The 20698-nt window shown below is 37.4% G+C and overlaps 1 protein-coding gene across 13 annotated transcripts in view; it reads right to left on the bottom strand.

Moving 5' to 3' along the window:
• nectin1b (nectin cell adhesion molecule 1b) overlaps nt 1-18340 on the bottom strand; it is a 527810-nt gene extending 509470 nt beyond the window's left edge. For 7 of the 13 annotated variants that reach the window (XR_015514331.1, XM_087292089.1, XM_087292095.1 and 4 more), the window contains exons 1-2: nt 18141-18340; nt 16493-16671 (exon numbers count right to left, since the gene is read on the bottom strand). Coding sequence is in view for 7 of the 13 variants with exons in the window: in XM_087292089.1 (XP_087148215.1) it covers nt 16493-16504 (12 nt within the window). In the remaining 6 variants the exon portion in view is untranslated. 13 annotated transcript variants of the gene reach the window in all.
• Between the last annotated feature and the right edge of the window lie 2358 nt (nt 18341-20698).

Genomic DNA, 20698 nt, shown 5'->3' with positions numbered 1-20698 from the left:
AGCCTCTGGCTTATGTTGCTTAGTTGTACGTCTCTTGTGTGTAGGAGTGTAGTAACTTGCACAGATCTTACTAGCTGACCTCTGTTACACTCACCCCCGTAAACCTCACTCACATCCAGGTCAATGCATCATTGTAAACTCTCCGCTTTACTGACCCCCTCTGGTTTGTTTCCCAAAACAACTGTCAGCCAAGTAAAATTGGAAGTTGCATCATTATAATACAGCTATTCTGTGTTTCATGAATCCATCCTCCCAACACACATTCATGAACAGAATCTTGTTTGGTTGAAATTGCATCTCTCGATGTGTAATTAAAATGTATTGTAAGTAAGTGACCAAATAAACAAATCTAACATGCAGTATAGTCTATATCTTTCATTCAATAAATTTTATTTTTAGTTACATTTCAGTCTTTTAAATTGTAACAAGATTTAAAGCACCATTTTAGAGAAGGCTGCCCATTTCCAGGCTGGTTTACAGCCTGACCAGCTAAGACCAGGCTGGAAAATGACCAGCTAAATCCAGCTAAAACCAGCTGGACCAGCCTGGTTTAAGCGGGACATAGCTGGTTTTGGCTGGGCTCCCGGCTTGGCTTGGCTGGTCAAGCTGTAAACCAGCCTGGAACTGGCCAAAACCCCTCTAAAACCAGCCAAAGGTTTAAGCTGTTTATTTCAGTAGGGAGAATAAAGCTGAAATTATCAAACAACTTTATTAATTAAATTAAATTATTAAACAACAATGCTAGTTACTTTCTTTAACAATGCAACAAATCCCTGTGTGGTATGGGATAAAAAAAAAATTGCTGTATCTAGATAAGGGGTACCAAAACTCGGTTCTGGAGGGCTGGTGTCCTGCTGAGTTTAGCTCCATCTTGCCAGGATGTTTCTAGCAAGCCCAGCAAGAGCTTGATCACCTGGCTCAGGTGTCTTGATTGGGGTAAGAGGTAAACTATGCTAGGCCCTCGGCCCTCCAGGATCGAACTTGGGCACCCCTGATCTAGATTCTCTAGCATATCTGAGTCAATTTTCAAAAGTTCAGAATTAGTATTCAAATTAGATCATGATTTTGAAGGCCAGAGTTCGTGCAAATTAGAAACAGAAAAATATTAAGTGTTGACATGCATACAACACAGGCCCATTGTGAAAACATACTTCCGTGAATATTTCTGGAGAGCGCTAATTATATAGCCAGAACTACATATGCTCCATGTTGTCTTTAAAACAAATGCTATGGGGCATATGAAGCTGTCAAAAGCTCTGTTTCTTTTCCTGCAACTACCTGACACTTAACTATGTGTGGATGGCTTTTCCGATGTTACCAGTTTGCCCAGTCGTTTGCAGTGTATATTGGTGGACTTGAATAGACTCAGAGGAGTTTACCGCGTAGATGTGGTTTGAGTCCAGCCATCCTGATCTCACGAGAAAATGGAAGTATTTTATGTTTTGCCAGTTTAGTGGCTAAGTCGTATGAATTCGTACGAGTTCAGTCGTACGAAATTGTACGATTTTAAAAAGGAGGCATGGCACCTAACCCCACCCCTAAACCCAACCGTCAATGGGGGATGAGTAAGTCATACTAAATTGTACGAATTAGATCGTATGAATTCATATGAATTAGCCACTAAATAAAAAAGTTACAAATTTCTGTGAGTCCAGCAAAGAACTGTTCAAGAAAGCAGGTAAAAACAAAAGGCAAAAATAAAATAAACAAGTAAATAACGTGTGGTAAAATCTGAAAATGTGGTATAAATCAGATGGCTTTTTTTCTGGATTGCTTTTGAAAACACTATTGGTCGGGTTTAGGAAAGATGGTGGGTGCGGGGGGGGGGGGGGGGGGGGATCGGTTCATTGGTCAGTCAGTCTGTAGCCTCTGATGGATTTATGCAAGAACAGAAGGCATAAATGGCACTTGCGAGATAAATTTGAGATCTAAAAACAAAAAAAAAAAACAAAAAAAAAAAAAAAAGTCCACACTGGCCTCGGTGGATTCACGAAAACAAAAACGGCAAAAGAATAAAAAATAAAATATATAATAATATTACAAAAAAGTACCTCCTGGGACGAATTTAGAAATCGCCAGAAATGTATATAGGGGTACGTATCAATAATGAGCTAGGGTTGCATTCATATGTATGCATACAAATTATTTTTTAAGGTATATTTTCTTTCTGATTTTATTTGTCTAACTCAACACCTCATTTAAGTCTTGATAATTCCAGTGAGATTGTTTAACTTTTGCCAAAAGAAAGATATAAAGTGTATCATGTGTGCTATGGCCATGACTTGCATACCATCAGTTCATAATTGAAAGATGATTAATTGGATATTAAACATATTAAAAATATATCAAAGGGTCACCCTTTAACTGCCCCCCCCCCCCACATTTGGAATTCCCACTTTAATAACGTAGGCAATATACTGCATGCATATGATACATTGTTTGTTAAGGATTGAAATGTTTATTTTTGTTTCTTTTGTTTCTTTTTTTAATAAGTATGGAAAACCACCCCGCATGTGTGTCCGATATGAAACCACAATATGTGTGTGTCCACATGTTTGCGTATGACATCCTTTGAAGCAGATAGGATAAGGGATGGCTCCCTTTACGAGCAGCATCTTTCAGACAGCAGGGCACTAATAGGATCCTTGCTGACTTGTTGAAGCCATGGGCAACTACTGAGGAAGGATTAACCAGGTTGACAATTATGTCCTTTCCTCAATGTTACACATTAGTTCCAGTTTGACCATACAGCTCTTGCAAAGTGCACTCCACATGATATTTTGCCATGATTCTTGTTTAAAGCTCAGCACATGTTTCATTTAAATAATATCTTAGTGTGTGAAATGTACATTTTAAACTGCATTTATTTAGAGGTAGAATCATGTTTGGTTGAAATTGCAGCTCTCGATGTGTAATTAAAATGTATTATAAATAAGTGACCAAATAAACAATCTAACATGCAGTACAGTCTATATCTTTCATTCAATATATATATATATTTATATATATATTTATTTATTATTTTTTTTTTTTATTACATTTCAGTCTTTTAAATTGTAACAAGATTTAAAGCACCATTTTGGAGTGCTTGTATGATATTTAAATAATTACAGCATTAATTTGACATTATTTTGATCTCAAACCTACAGCCCTGCTGAAAAATCCAGCTTAGCTGGTTGACCAGGCTGGTTTTAGTTTTTTTTGTTGTTGGCCATTTCCAGGCTGGTTTACAGCCATTTCCAGCCTGGTCTTAGCTGGTCAGGCTGGAAAAGGACCAGCTAAACCCAACTAAAACCAGCTGGACCAGCCTGGTTTAAGCGGGACATAGCTGGTTTTGGCTGGGCTTCCAGCTTGGCTAGGCTGGTCAAGCTGGAAACCAGCCTGAAAATGGCCAAAACCCCTCTAAAACCAGCCTGGTCAACCAGCTAAAACCAGCCAAAAGTTTAAGCTGTTAATTTCAGTAGGGAGAATATAGCTGAAATTACCACTCCCTGAACTGTGTGTTTATAACTACAGTTATAAACAGTGTGGTTCAAACAACAAAGCTAGTTACTTTCTTTAACAAAGCAACAAATCCCTGTGTGGTGTGGGATAAAATAAATAAAAAAATGCTGCATCTAGATAAGGGGTGCCCAAACTCGGTTCTGGAGGGCTGGTGTCATATGTGTGTGAAGACACTGCAAATGTTGACATCGTGCATTTTGTGCATAGTAAGCGAAGTTGAGATTCCCTGTGTTTAAGGTGTAGGGAGCAATGAATCTGTGACAGTTTGGATTATGTGCTTTATCCAGTATTAAATGTTACCAATGTTATATTTTAGAAAACAAGCAGTTATTCCTTAGTTTTAAAGCTAACAGATGCTAACAGACCGCATGAACATGGCTCCCATGTCACACTGTAAGATATCAGCTGTCAATGTCAGACTAATGTCGAGTTCAGACTGCATGATTTCGAAAGTAGTCGTGTCACAGATGTTTTCACACTGCATGACTAGCTGGGCTAGCGTTTTGTCGCTGCTTTGTTTACACGGCAAGATGGATCGGCGACGGTGGCTTTCACCAATATCTCACAGGCATCTGCGACTCATCGGCAATTCCCTCAGATTGTGTCTTTGATAGTTTATACTGTGATTGTCACTCACGTGCACGAGCACCAATTTGCCTGTGATTTCAGGCATTTGTCGGATATTTCTCAAAACCTGTCGGCGAGTCAAAATCGGGCTTAAAATCATGCAGTCTGAACTCGGCATAATCAACAATCAGATGCGCCAAACACAGAAGAAAACTCGCTCGAAGTTTGACATCATCCATTCGTGACACTTTCACTGAAATGGTTTCTCAAAGCAAATGTATACAGTCTGTAGCGCTAATTTTGCACACAGCATGTATCAATAAAACCAGGAAGAAAAAAAATTAATTTGACATTTAAATTGTTGCATGGATTGCTTTATCAGAAATCTTTTGACACTGACAGAACTTCACTGGAGGACAAACCTGATCACAACGGGCACTAAGTGATCGTCTGTAAACATGTCAAACCAACGTTCAAAAATCACAGATTTTAGCGTAGGATTTCAGGAATCTTTTAGGATTTCCTGAATTTGTCTCAGGTGACAAAATAGTGGCTGAAATCTCACAATGTGAGCAGGGAATTAGTTGATTTTCAACGCTGTGGCGAGGGGGCACGTAAGTGAAGAATGTGAAACATCTATGACAAATCCCACGGAAGGAGCTTTGGACTATAAGGGCCTACTCACTTTATGCCATCCGTACCGTGCCCAGGCCCGTTTCCTGGATCGTTTGAGAAGTGTGAGTGCGCTGAATTGGGCTCAAGCATGGTTCACTTGGCCGGCCCTGGCCCGGTTGGAAGAAGTGTGCCTGAGCGCGGTTCACTTGGGCTTTGGCACGGTACGCTTGTGTGTGAGTGCAAAACGCGCCAAAGCCCGAAACTGAAAGCGAGACGTGACTTTTAAGGGGCTGTTTCATATGGATTTATTAATCATTCTTACTGTTCAGTGATCGCAAACTGCCGTAGTTTATTAAAGACGAGAACTCCTCACAGCATGACAGCTGCGCGCCTTCAGCAGATCTCCTCATTCCTGCAGCACAAGGGCTTTATTATTGTTTATGAGCGCCAAAAGTGCCGGATCTGTTCGGCGAAATATCTGACTGCGTGTCACCGCATCCCTAAGGACTGTTTGGCGAAATATTTGACTGCATGTCACTGCATAACAAACGACTGAAACGATATAACTAGAGAAATCTCCTCTGTGCTGCCGAGTGAGAGAGCGCTTCTCACTGAACAGCGCAGCAGCGATGACGTAAGCGTGCCGAGGCCCGTTTGTGGTGTGAGTGCGGGTCGTCAGGGGAGACGGGAGGGGGGACAAGCGTGCTTTGGCCCGGTTCGAGGCAACTATACCTAGTGTGAGTACGGCCTAAGAGAAGGAACAATGGCAGAGGAAGCCGAGAGAGCACCGAGCCTGGACATATTGTTTTACTTTTGCTTTCAGTTTGACGGTAGTAACCGTAAGGAGTTGCCGTCCATTTGTTTTATTTACTTATTAAAAATTATTTAAAACTGCGCCTGTTCTCTGCCTCCTCCTTCCTGGCAGGCCAGATGGCAGTAAACTTCATTACAGCGATGCCGAAATTCGGGAGAGGGAGGGACACGTTGTCCAGTTGCCCTTGCCACTGAGAAGAAGAGCGAGTGTTCAGGAGTTAACCCGAGTGGGGGAGAAACCCATTCGTCTGCCCAGATTGCCAGGGCATTTGTCGGCGATTTCTCTAAACCTGTCAGCGTATCAAAATCAGAGCTAAAATCATGCAGCCTGAACTCAGCATTATGGTCGCTTCCCTTATTCTCACTCCTGATTTTAAATCTCTGATTGACATTAAATCTCTTGAGATATAAGTGAGGTTTACTTGCCACACTTTTACTAGCAAGATTCTTACTGTTATTCAAGTCTTTTGAATCGATAGCTTTGTGTGAAGAATAGCCTAAAACGGACGCTATTCACTGAAAATCTGTTGCAGCTTTTACAAGTCATTCATCCACCTAAAGATTCTCAAAAGCATATGAGAACCAACTAGCAATTTTACACAAATGGCATCCAAAGAAATACCCCTTGAGTCTAAAACTAAGTTAAAAGCGCAGCAAGTATTGAATTGATATGTATGAAAAATAAAATAGTTTTTTTTTTAAAGGCATTCACACCATGTTCACATTACACACAAATGAGTGAAGATCAGAGGGCTTCTATTCCCCTGGATATAACCGCGAGAATAAACCCATGGTGAAATGTTTGATCCTGGAGGCTTGCGCAGTTGCAGACGTGAAAGACACGGAGAAGCAAAGTAATAGAACGGAACGCCGGGCCCTCGAGCTTGCTGCGGGAAATAGCAGAAGGAGAATTATTCAGCATTATTCAGAATCACCACGCTGCCAGACAAGTGTGACAGATAGAACTGGAGAAGAAATGAGAGAGAAAAATAACAGGGAAAGAGATCACAGTCGAGCTAACGCTGATTTCATGGGGGTTCATAAAGTATTTGCATCCGTAAAAAAGAGGTTGATAAAAAGCTGTGGTTCAAATATTTATGAGGGTAAATGACAGTAAACATAGTCTCTCATATTTGCTTTAAAAGGAACAGTTCACCCAGAAAAAGGAAAATAGGAACAAGACTGTTGACATTGTATTGCTGGTTTGAGGCTGACCCAATTGGTAAATCAGTTGATCTTGTTCACAAAACCAATCAGAACCAATTGTCCTGCTTCAATTGTACAATTCAATGACAATTATTCTAATTTACACATTATCGTTGGATCAATTGTTTTTAATAATGAATTGCCAAAAAAATATTAATGTGAATATGACTTTGTAATTTTAATCAAATATTAAATAATATTTTAATTATTTAATTTGGAACTGGGTCAATATGACCCTCACTTAAAGGTGCAGTATACAAGTTTGACACCAAGTGGTTGAACTAGGTCAGGCACACTGCTATTCATGTCATCAATCTGGCAACCTGTGCTTGCAACCTGAGATTTTGAAAATAAAATTTGAAATGGAACTGTAGAACTGTGACTCAGTACAAGCGAACACATATCAATGTTTCAGCATCTACATTTAATAATGTTAGAGAGGTTTATTGTAAATTAATTACATTATAAATCATACAGTTTTTGCTGGAGTGCAATGAGTGCACTATTCTGTGCTTCTGAATGGCTTTATTTAAATTTCTGTCATGTTTCGTCTAATGCAAACAACCTTAATGCTTATCACTGCAAATCTCATCATGTAGCGTATGTTACAATGTAACCTGCTCATCTAATATTTACATTCGTAACATTTATATTAATTGCTAATTAATAACAAGCTCATGTCGAATTTTGAATCTGCGTCTCATTTCAGAGGCTGTTACTGTCCACCAAGTTTGCATTTCGGTTGCCAATGCATACTTTGAGAGCCTTGCTGACCGAATGAATAAACGATGTGGTTTTCCACCCAGGAAACCCGGGGTGCTGAAATATAATTGGCTAAAGTGGCATTGCGAAACAAAAGACAAATGTTCAGACACAAGGCACATTTTCAAAACCAAATATGTTACTTTGTTTTTTTAGATAAACAAAAAAGTTCCTTAAATATCTTCAAACATATTATGGTATTTTTATGCTTTATAAGAGTCAAAAACTTACATACAGCACCTTTAATCTTCAATACACAACATAATGTGCTGTGATTCTTGGATTGGCTCCACATCACCACATCACACTCTACAAGCACACGCTTCGGCACAATGTAAACAGTCATATCAGTTTGCCTAAATCAGAAAGAAAATGAAGAGCACACAGCTGAACCTCATGCCTGCTCTCTAAAATAAAATCTGACAAGTGTCTTTTACATATATTTGGAAAAAGCATCGCTGTCGCATATTTTTGGGAGTTTGTTATTTGAGATGTAGAACGCACGGAAAGCAGTCGCATAGAGACACTGCAAAGCTCCTGAATATTCTAGGTATTTACAGAGGTTTGACTAATAAATATTCTAAATTGTTAATGATGCCAAACAGCCTTTCCCATTGTTTACATCCTTGTCTACGTCCTTGCTACAACAAACCGTTAACACTAGAAACTGTGCATGTAATAGATCAGTTTTAACAAATAAAAACACTTACAGGTTGTGGTTCAATCCACAGCTTTGTTGGTTGGAAGAGTTTAAGCCGAATCCAGCACTGAACTGGGAGAGATTCTGAAAGTTGTCCTGTCAAATGCTAGCTATATGTGTATAGGCGAGGCAGTGGCGCAGTAGGTAGTGCTGTCGCCTCACAGCAAGAAGGTCACTGGGTCGCTGGTTCGAACCTCAGCTCAGTTGGCGTTTCTGTGTGGAGTTTGCATGTTCTCCCTGCCTTCGCGTGGGTTTTCTCCGGGTGCTCCAGTTTCCCCCACAGTCCAAAGACATGCGGTACAGGTGAATTGGGTAGGCTAAATTGTCCCTAGTGTATGAATGTGTGTGTGGATGTTTCCCAGTGATGGGTTGCGGCTGGAAGGGCATCCGCTGCATAAAAACTTGCTGGATAAGTTGGCGGTTTTTTCCGCTGTGGCGACCCCGGATTAATAAAGGGACTAAGCCGACAAGAAAAATGAATGAATGAATTATTTAAATTAGTAGAAAAAATAAAATGACCTTAAAGGGATGGAAAGAAATGGACAGAAAGAAATGCCCACCATAGTTTATCAACATTGTCGAAGTAGTCAGAGCATAGTATATGTATGTAATGCAGTTTACCATATATCACTTTATTCTTAACCATGACACACATTCAGTATTAATCCACACAGTGGCAAAAGCTGAACTATTTTGAAACTTGACTGTCGCACGTGTATGAACAGCTGACGGTGGCCAAAGCAACGACAAACAGCATAAAACGTTTTAGACGTGATGTGAGAATATAAAGAGTTAACCAGATACAGTACAAGCCACGTTGAGTGATTACAAGTAACAAACCACAAATAAATACATAATTTGCAAGCTAGAGAAAACGAGGAGGCAATCATTTTAAATCGCACTTGATTTACTTACACTTGTGAAATGGAAGGAACTGATCCATGAACTGTGTATCGTAAAGTTCCTGTCAAGCTCTGGTGAAGTCCCATACATCAGTAGTCTTTTCTGATCCCTCCTTTAACAAATGGCCGACGAATCCCTCATTTTAAGTGTGTAAATTGCTAAAGCACTCGTCAGAAAAATGACAGGAACACAGCACAAGGCTGGGGCTATAATGCTGAGGTATTTTTGCAAAAATAAACTTCAACCACTGACTCTTCACAGCCTCATCCTTGGGTAGGGAAAACTAACTTTCCCATTCAGACCACAGAGTCTCTGCTGCATGATTCAACCGGGATCTGCTTCAGTGTTTATCTTTTTTTTTTGTTCTTTCTAGTGTTTGTGGGTGGGGCCAGGGGTTTCAATTTTCCTGGGTCTGCACGCATAACAAGTGGCCGGGGCTTGAGTTCTGTATTGACCTTTGACTTTATACCTCCACGATTCACTTAAACCACTCTTAGTCGACTCTTTTATAGATAAATAAATAGTTTTAAACACTGTGCACTTTCAGATTTAAGCCTTAGCTGGATATTTAATTTCACTTACAGCTGTGTTAACTCGCTGCATGGAAGGTCTTTTTCAAAAACCCATAATAGTGTTTCTTTAAGGAGTTTACACGTCTGTACTGCACTTTAATAATGGAACTAAAATAGAAATAGGAATTCACATGTTTTAATTACCTGTTAAGTTTGATTATTACTTTAGTTGGATTAAGGTAATCAAAAATTGCTTTTTACATGGTAGAATCTTACTCTTAATCATATCAAAATGAAGTATTGGTGTCCATTTAAACAGTGTTTCAGTTTACCACAAAGGTGTACCAATGAAAATGTTTATGCCTTGGAGGAGGATGGGGACAAACTAAATGTCGGATCTGGGTGATCAAACTGCCATTTGTGTGGTGACAGTGGTGTGAACTCTAAGCTAACATGTATTCTTGCTTTGAAGTGCTTCCCTTCGCATTTGTGCAGATAGTCAGCAAATGCAGTTCACTCAAAAACCGCTGCTCTGTACAACGTCAGCCACAGGATCTCTTTCATGTCACTAACTATATCGATTTTTCAGTCTTTGTTACAAAGCAGTGAAGATATAAGCTTCATTGAGCGGGAATACTAATCAGTTGTTTCATCTGGAAGCTGGTGGGAAATCCAGCACTGTCCAAAAGTCCATGCTTTTCACAGAGGTAATATAATGTAGCACATTTTGATTTAACATCCTTGTTAGATTAAGGCTTCAAGTATCAAGTAAACATTGGCTCTGAAGAGTAAAGATTGGTCCTGTTTTTTTTTTTCTTTTTACTCAGTGAACTTTCAGCAGTTATTTCTACACTGTTCATTGTCACATAGTTAATTAATCATTATAATATGTTGATTTGGGGCTCAATACAAACAATTAGTCATATTGTTTTCTCTATTTAATATTTAAACTACCCATTACTTCAAACCTTTGAGGTAAGGTAAAAGTAAACAGTCCCTCCAGGGCTTTGGGAGTCTAATTATGGGATCAAAATCCAGCCAAATGTATCAGTCACAAATCGAAAAATACATTGTGTGTAAAATTAGAACGCACACAAGCAAAAAATGCAGAATTAAAAACAACGAGGTTGTGTAACGAAAAATAATGACTGTGAATCAAAAATGTATATGGAGTTTATAGTTGTAAATTATAGCCTGTGAATTCTAAATATCCTGATTATATTGATTGGTTATTTGAGATAGTGTTGCCTTTCTATTAATCTGAACCAGTCGGGGTATTCTCCTCTAACTAATGGAATCGACAAAGAATTTTTGTTTACAAAATTGCCACGCATTAGACCGTTCTCTCTTATCCATAGGAAAGATTTTACACTACCTGATAAGTCTTGTCATCAATCCCAGTTGTAACGGCAACAAATAATACCTTGACTTGTTGTTCATTTGGAAAAGTGGCAGAAGGTAGATTTTTCAGATGAATCATCTGTTGATCTGCATCGAATTGAATAAAATTTTAAACAAAATTGAATGCAATTTTAAACACATTTTCATATTTGATTCACGCTCATTATCTTTCGGAACATGACCTTGTTGTTTTGCTTTTGTGCGTTGTCATTTTACAAGCAATTTCAATTATTTTGATATACGATGATTATATTTTAATCCACGAGCTCAATACATTTAGGAGGAATTTTTAACCTACATCCAATAGTTCTTGACACAAAAAAGAGAGAACATTTGAAAAGATTTTTTTTTTTTTGCATTTTCCAGCATAATCTCATAAGGAATCGCAACTATGTAATATTTTGTCAAAGCTAATTTGTACAGATTCTTATGATTGATCTGGAGGGTAATGATTACCATCCAAATCAAAAAACTTATGGATTGCTGTGAGCTTGCATTGGTATATTCACAGCAAAACACTGAAGCAAATTACGCCACAAGCTTTGAAGAGTCAGAAAAATCTACTATTTTAGGCTGCAAATATTTAGAAAACAAAATGTCCCTGTAAAATCCCTAAATAAATGAATGAATGAATGAATGCATGAAGTTTTCTGGCATTCTATGACTCATAAATGTTATGAAATGCTCTATCATTGGCAAGTGTTGTAAAAGGTTATTATTAAACGATATTTAAAATAATTTAGTAATCAGTGTGTTATATATGTGCATATTAGCCTGAGCTTTAGATGACTTGTTTTGATTGTGGATGGTGTGCAATCAAGCATGGCAGTTTAGATTTTACTTTCATTTGAGTGACAAGCCTAATTAAGATTATTTTTAGTTTTTATTTATTTTCTCCCTTGTTAAAATGACATTGCGGAGGTACCCTGGACTTAAAAAAAAATAATAATAATAAAAAATAAAACAGTAATTAAAGAAGCTTTCTTCACTTCATAACCTGCTCAGCAGGTGGGTCAAGACCAAGAATATGCTGCAGATTTGTTTTGACTGCTGGCGCAATCGTCAAAACGTCTATAGCTAAATACATAAACGTTGAAATGTTGATAGCATGCTATATCAGTAATAAATAAAGCTATTTAATAAAAAAATGGCTATATAGCCTTAAGACCCATACCATATATAAACCAACCCAAATAATTTATTAGCAGACTTCATACCTGCCCAAAGCACAATCAATCAAGTTCACAACCATTAGCTAATGCCATTTAAATGCATACACAGTGTGAGTATTCAGTGATCTGTAGTGATGTCATTATCTGATGGACAACCAAAGCTTGTAAAATGAAGCTATAACTTTAAAGTTTAGTTTGCAACAATCCTGTGTTAAATTCTATGAATGTAGTTTGACTTCAAATGTCATTCATCACCAATGGTATCTTGAGCTGCATGGCGCAAAACCCCTCCCTGCCTCCTCCCCGTATGAATATGCTAATGACTCTACTTTGGCAAAACCCAACTGAGTGGACTTTTTTAAATCCACTGAGTGGATTTAAAAAAGAAATAGTGCGATGTAAAGGTGTAAAATTTTAAGTGTCTTTAACAGCCTGAGTGGTGCAGCCCGTTAAATGCATGGCAATATGTTTTTACACGTAAAACATGAACTCGGTTCGAATCCAGCGTCTGATGAACTCTCTTTTTTTCCCCACGTTACATATCAGATTTTGCCTATACTCCTCATCATCATGAGGAAGACAAGTGGAAATCATTAATAAGTCTGTGCATCATATTTTATTTGCACATTTATTGCATGAAAATGTTTCTCATTCACGTATGCAAATTCATCCACAGATGGTGCCTTTATTGCAATGTGCGTGCAGTAGATAGCTCCGATTACATTGGGAAAACTGGCGACCGCTGCAAATTGCGCTTTAATGTTTGGATGGTCAACTGTATGATACAGAAACCTTATATACTAGACATGCGGATGAAACCTTCTCATACAGCTGAGAAGACACTTTGTAGAGTGCAATTTAACACAACTGCCTCTAGGAGTGGCCAATGGAAATAAAACAGACACGCACAAAAAATGTGCGTACGCCAGCCATGAAGTTGGCGTGGAGCTGCGCACACTCACGTTAATTTCATCGTTAGTAAATGCCCCCCCCCAACCCCCCCCCCAATACACCCCCCCCACTCTCCTCTAACTTAAACTCCTCGCAATAACTGCACTGTTTAACATTTGCACATTTAAAATTTGCACATTCACTGCACCACATTGAACTGTTTACTTATTGAACTGTGCATACCCACTGCATATGGGCATTTGTAATTATGTACACACCCACTATACATATACACTTGTAATCATGCTTATTTATCTGCATACTACTGATTATTAATAGCAACCTGTACATACATTCATATAATGTTACATATACACTTGTAATCATGTTTATCTATCCCTGTACATATATTCATATTCATATATTGTAACATATACACTTGTAATCATGTTTATGTATCTGCACACTACTGATTATTGATAGCAACCTGCACATATATTCATATATTGTAAATCTGTTCATAGCTTATCCAACCTGTATATTATGTTCATAGTACATCCATCTGTAAATATCACCATAGTTTTCTATAACTGCACTTTATAACTTATTCCTGTATCCTGCACTTGCTGCTATTGCACTGCTGGTTAGACCTAAACTGCATTTCGTTGCATTGTACTTGTACATGTGTAATGACAATAAAGTTGAATCTAATCTAGTAAATCCAAACGTGAGCGATTCTGAGCCTGAAAACTGCCGTATGCAAAGTTTTTGTGCGTAAGCAGCATTGATACATGAGGCCCCTGGAATGTATTTGGCACTCTCCAAAAATGTATATAGGGGTGCGATTTCAGAATGAGCCTGGGTTGGTCTCAGCATGTCAGACATTCTGGAAATAGAAGTGCTGCAACAATGTGCAATATTTAATTATTTTTCTTTATTTATTTAACAAGATTTAGGAAATTACCTTCACCAGACCGTGAATAACTATGATTACTCTTTTCCTTTTCTCTTTACGTCAGTCAAACAAGCTGCTTTAACAGTGCTTTCCCATTTTCGATAACAAATATATTTTTCATTCTATAGAAACAGCAGTCAACGACAAAATGAAAAGGTTAAAAAACGGTATCAATTATTTTATATCGATCATGTAAGAGGTGCAAAAGTTTGTGGCGAAAAATCAGGGATTCTTGTTGCATTCCAGTAAATTATTCATAGGATGTACTGTTTAATAAATGGAAGAGCAGACCGCAACTGTGCAGTGTCTGTTGTTATTTTCATACCACAAGCTATAAAGCGGAAATAAGAAAATTATCAGGAGGAACAGAAAGAGCTGTTGTGATAGCGGTGTCACATTAAAACACCAAGCATTACATTATTTTCCTGATGGATACAAATAGAGCATGAAGGGACTTTTACAACTCATTCAGTCAAACAGGATAAGGATTATTGGTAGCGCAACCTTATTATTTCAAATAATTTGTTTCAGTCCTTTTCAGAGGAACTTCCCTAAACTGAAAGTGCCACCCATAATTTAAAACTAGGTAGTAGGTGTGTGCGCACATAGTTTAAATATGATCATTTGAAAATATATATACTTAAAATGATGAACAGAAACCATGAGATCCAGTACCTTTAAAGATGTATTAACAAGATAAAAGTTTCAGAAGTTAGAAATTAGAAGGGTTTCATACATCTATTAGCCCAGGGGTGGCCAACCCTGTTGCTGGAGAGCCACCTTCCTGCAGATTTCAGATGCAACCCATATTAAACACACCTGCCTGTAATTATCACATGGTGTTCAGGTCCTAATTATTTGGTTCAGGTGTGTTTGATATGGGTAGCAACTGAAATCTGCAGCAAGGTGGCTCTCCAGGAACAGGGTTGGCCACCCCTGTATTAGCATATCATTAACATGTTTAGCACAACACTAGTCAGCATGTTGCTGGCCTATTTCTAACATGCTTGACAGATGGCTAATGTGAATATGCATGTCATTTACATGTTGAACAGATTGCTAACACTAGCATTTGGTTAGAATTTTAGCACTATAGCATTTTAACACTATAATAACATTATAACACATTGCTAGCATGTTTGAAACATGTACAACATGTTACATAAACACTTGCATAAAATGAAATGTACTAGAAAGCTAAAATGTTTCACAACAAGAATCAGCATGTTGCTGTCCTTTTTCTAGCAAGGTTGATAGATGGGTAACATTAAATGTTAAGACATTAGTGACATGCTAACATGTTGAACACATTGTTCACAACTGAGTTTGTGTAGTATTTTTGTATTATAGCATTTAAACACCAACATATTGCTAGCTTGATTTTAGCATGTTTAACATTACATTTATGAATGTAGCCTACATTGCATGTAAACACCATTATAGCATGAAGCAATGTGACTAGCATCCACATAGCTAATATTTTTGTATGTATTATATGTTTATGTATATACGTTTATGTAGTGCTACCCCTAAAAAACATTTTGTTGGCATTTTTTAAACCTAAAACACACTGCTTTGCTTACTTTACAAGATGCTGACATGATTTAACAAGCATAAAACATTTTTTTGATAAATTAACACATTGCTAATATGGTCCTGGCATGTTTAGCATGTTGCTAACATTTGGTAGCATTAAATCCATTTGGCTAACTTAAATCTATCTAAACAGCTTCTGAGATTCTTAGGTTAAATTTGTGAAATTAATTTAACTAATTTTAACATTGTTAACGTTAGTACAGTATATGGATTTTATTGTCCCTGAAATTCAATAATCAATTTTAGTTAATGTGAAATTTACAATGTGCATTATTTATTAAACTAGCATGCATTGTTTTTCTTTACGTGAACAATTAACTTGTCCTAGTAATCCACTCAAAATAAAAAATAGTTTCATCAATCAATTGTTTCTTCAAAAAAATGTTTCTAGCAAATTAAATCTTCAATCAAATCTGACCATTTGCTTCTACGTTTATAGCTTGAGAGCTTCAGACACAATATTCCTAACCATAATCACCTCACAAATCTTGCACTATACTAAATAATCTGTTTCAGTTAAGTACATCAACTTACTGAAATAAAACTCTGAACCACTTCCAGTTCACCTGGACTTTAAGTTTGATCAGTTAAAAAATATACATCAACATTCCTCTGGTATGACATCTACACCAGTATTTGGTGATTGCTGCAGTAGAGCTCTAGGGTGAATTAGAAGAAGAAGAATCAGATGATTTCAGTACATTGGCTTTTTCAAAACTGCATAAATATATGCTCAAACCAAAAGATTGCGCTGATGCTGCTTCTGATTTACACGGAGGCAAGGCTAGATGGTCACTGACATATTTTACTGCACCTTTTACACTGCATTGCATCTTTACGCAGGATTTGGCGGCAATGAGACTGTTCAGATCAGCTATAACTTGTCTTTTATTACCTGTTTATCCATCACAGGTGATTGGCTCCAGTGATTCAGTTGTGGTGTGACAAGCCTGGATGAATCATTGCGAGCGAACGGATGGTCGGACTGAAGCCAAGCAAGATGCAGCCAGCCACTCTGCAGATCCAAGCATCTGAGCACTGTCCAAAGCGAGGAATCATTAGAAGAGCCTCCAGCTATTTATAGGGGGAAACGGAGAAATGCTGAGAGTTATATCATCATTTGCATGCCAGTTTTTCTTACAGCTATAAAAAGCCACTCTTTGTTCTTTTTTTTTTTTTTACAAACAAAAACATCTACAGCTACAATTGAATTCTTTGAACTGACAGAATGAAACTTTTTGACAGAATAACAAAAGAGTTAACGTCTATGTGGCTGTTAACAGCAAAGCATTGCCTTCAAGGTGGGCTTTCTAACAAACAGTATGAATGTTCAGCATACCCGAGTACACGACGCTGAATAATGTATTCAGTGTGTTTTGTGAAGTAAATACTGAGATATTCTGATTATTCTGTTTTTTAAATGGTGAAACTACACCCACATAGCAAAATTTGTCTGGCCCAGATCTGACCCACACAATCAGCTTTTGCTTGGCTCACATGCCCTAGTGAATTACAGTACATGATTTGACCAAGTCTGGCTTCCTTACAAGGGGCTAACATGGACCACATTTGGGCTACGTCTCAGCCAAGGTCATCACCAACAACTGGCCCAGATATTGGTGTGCTTTTTGTCGAAACGACCTGACAGGATTTTTCAGAATTTCTTTACTCAAAAATTATTGTTTGAATTTATTTTAAAATGGGTCAAGTTACGCCAAACTTACGTGGCCAACATATACATTTTAAACATCTGGTCCAAGTACTACATTTGATGTCTAGCCCAAATCTGGTGTGCCACCTTAAAGACAAATTTTGGCCAGAATTCTTTGCTACCAGAGTAGCCTTCACTATACTGATTGAAACTTCAGATAGAAAGTTCTGTTTAGCCTAAGTTGATTATATTGTAATAAAATAAAATTTGGGAAATGGAGATGCCATCAAGCTTTGGGGGGAATTGGATAAACATTTGAAAAATGTCCTTTTCAGGGATAATGGGATGATTAACAGCATTAATCACAGCACACTCTTATGCACTGAACAATGATCCTAACTATAAAACCTCATCTCATCTAAATAAAAAATTAATAACATAAAAACATCCAGTTTTGATCAACATGAGGACAAATGAGAGAGGATGGTAAGGTAAAAACAGATGCGTCTAGGTTTAGCACTAACTAGCTAAACCTCAATCTAAATTTAAAATGACACTTTTAAACATAACATTTTCATGAATTGAAACAATAGATTTTCATTATGACATTCATTTTGCTTGAAAAATCTTAATATTGATTTGGATCCCATGAGTGATGTTTGACATAATTTTGTACTTTTTTAAAAATTTTAAGTTTTTCTTTTTAAGCCAAATACAAAAATCACTGTTGTCAATTAAATACAATTTAGATCAACAAAATCTATAATGAAGAAAACACGAACTTCAATAAGATTTAAAGTAATTGTTTAAGCTTAAAAAAACCACAGGAACACATTTACATTGCAAAATTACTCCATTAAATATAACAATATAGTAACATACTGCAGCGTACAATGGTGGTGGAGCTTCCAAATGCAGCTTTTATTGAAGAATGGTCAGAAGGTCAAAACTGCAACAAACAACGTCGAGGGTAATCCAGAAAACAAGTGAAGTGTTAAGGCAAGCAGCTAACTTTCTTTCACAGGAAACAGTCCAAAATCAAAACAAGGGAAACCTGCTCAGAATTGCACATAAACAGCAAAAAGATTTCACAAACAGCATGGGAGAAAATGGTGCTTATATTGTGTGTGAAAATTGGGTGCAGGTGTAATGTAATCAAAGTCCAGTTAATGAGTCAGGTGTTCAGTACAAGGGATTCTGGGACATGAAGTCCAGGCGAGTGACAGATGTGAAGTACATTGTTCTCTCTAGTGTCTGATTGGCACTGGGTATTGTGACAGTTATGAGACTTTTTCTTTCTTTTTCTTTCTTTCTTTCTTTCTTTTTTTCTTTCTTTCTTTCTTTCTTTCTTTCTTTCTTTCTTTCTTATTCTGTTTTCATATTATTTCTTTATTTGTAAGTACATATTCAGCAAGATCTTATTGAGCATTCCTAATACTACCCAATACCTAAACCCAGCTAATATCTTAATCTTAATGACTATCAATAAATTAGTACTTTATTGAAGCAAAAGTCATAATTAACAGTTTGTTAATAGTTTGGGAATTGTACCTTGAAATATTGTGCCTTAAACATTGTACCTTAAAACTCTAAGAAAAAAAGTTTGACAAAAATGTCCTCATATTTTCCCCTTCAAAATATCCACATTCAGCACAAGTGACTATGTTAAGTGACAGGTAGCCTACTAGTGATGTAAAAGGGACACTATATGACAACACAACTAAATATTTTTGTGTTGCCACCACTGACCTTAGTTTTAATTGTAATGATACTCTCCAACTAAATATTTACAACAACCTATACCTAAGAATAACAATAGAATATAGATGACCGTGAGTTTACATTGAGGAGCTTGTGGTGATAATGAGGAAAAATCTCCCTCTTGTTACAGCCTAATGTCCTTCCAAATCTCTTTTTTTCTTTTTCTTTTTTTTTTGGTATGTGGAATAAGTTTCATTTTCTTTCAAGGTGTGTTTTGTGCAATTTGTATCAAGTATCAAAAATATCAATTAAAATGAGAACTTATTCATGTCAGATTTGTTTTTTTTTTCTCCATGTTCCTTTCTGTTTTGTGTATAGGCTATTTAAACATTTTTTTTCAGTTCAAAGCAAGGACTTGTGACTAGCTGATGCAGTCTAGTACATATACTGTAATGCTTGTTTTTTTTTTTCTTTCTTTCTTGAGCAAACTTACTAGCTGAAATATGATATTTCCTGTGGTAAATGCAAAATCATCAGAATTTTTTTACAAGCTTCACCTTTGATGCAACGGTTGAAACAATATTTGCCCATGTTGTACATCTGCTTTTTGATACTGTACATTCAGGTGACCAAGCAGTAGGAAGCCTAAAAACCCTCTTCTGAGGCCTTATGGGATATTAAAGTGTCCACAAAATGCGCATCCTGAAATCACAGCAGGTACCTTTCCCCTATGTTTTATGAACACATCAAACATACTACAGGGCTCAGTTTCCAACTACTTTATAGTGTGGAAGTGGAAGCATAAGGTGTCAGCTAATTCTTTTTCAGCCAAGTATATAGTTGAGGTCAGAATTATTAACCCCCTTGGAATTACTAGCCCCGCTGTTTATCTTTTTCCCCAACTTCTGTTTAATGGATAGAATATTTTTTTCGACACATTTCTAAACAGTTCTAAACAATTTCTAAATAGTTTAAATAACTCATTTCTAATCGCTGATACATTTTATCTTTGCCATGATGAATAAATAATATTTAACTAGATTTTTTTCAAAACACTTCTTTACAGCTTAAAGTGACAGTTAAAGACCTAACTAGGTTATTTAGGTTAAGGTTAGGGTAATTACCGCCAACTTATCCAGCATATTTTTTTACGCAGCGGATGCCCTTTCAGCTGCAACCCAGTACTGAGAAACACCCACACACTCTCACATGTACACACAAACACTACGGCCAATTTAGTTTATTCAATTCACCTATAGAGCATGTCTTTGGACTGTTGGGGAAACAAAAGCACCCAGAGGAAGTCCAGCTGGGACTTCACCCAGTGACCTTCTTGCTCTGAGACAACACTGCTGACCACTGAGCCACCGTGTCTACCTTAATCAGGGGTGTTTAAACTCGGTCCTGGAGGGCCGGTGTCCTGCAAAGCTTAGTTCCAACCCCAATCAGACTCACCTAGGCTAGCTAATCAAGCTCTCACTGGGCTTTCTAGAAACATCCCTGCAGGTCTGTTGAGGCAAGTTGGAGCTAAAATCTGCAGGATACCAGCCCTCCAGTACAGAGTTTGTCACCCCGCCCTAAATGCTTTGATTGACACTCTTTCTTTGTACATGTCATCAGAGGGGGAAAACTCCGCCTATTAGTGACAATCTCTCTCATTAGCATAGACAGTCCTGAGTGAGAAGCAGCCGTCTGCCATTACAGCTTTAAACCTGCTGTTATGGTGACACATAGGTCTGTATATCTCCA

Source organism: Danio rerio, chromosome 18, assembly GCF_052040795.2.
Source record: "Danio rerio strain M-AB ecotype USA chromosome 18, GRCz13ab, whole genome shotgun sequence".
NCBI lineage: Eukaryota > Metazoa > Chordata > Actinopteri > Cypriniformes > Danionidae > Danio > Danio rerio.
This window is presented reverse-complemented; position numbering and strand designations above follow the sequence as displayed.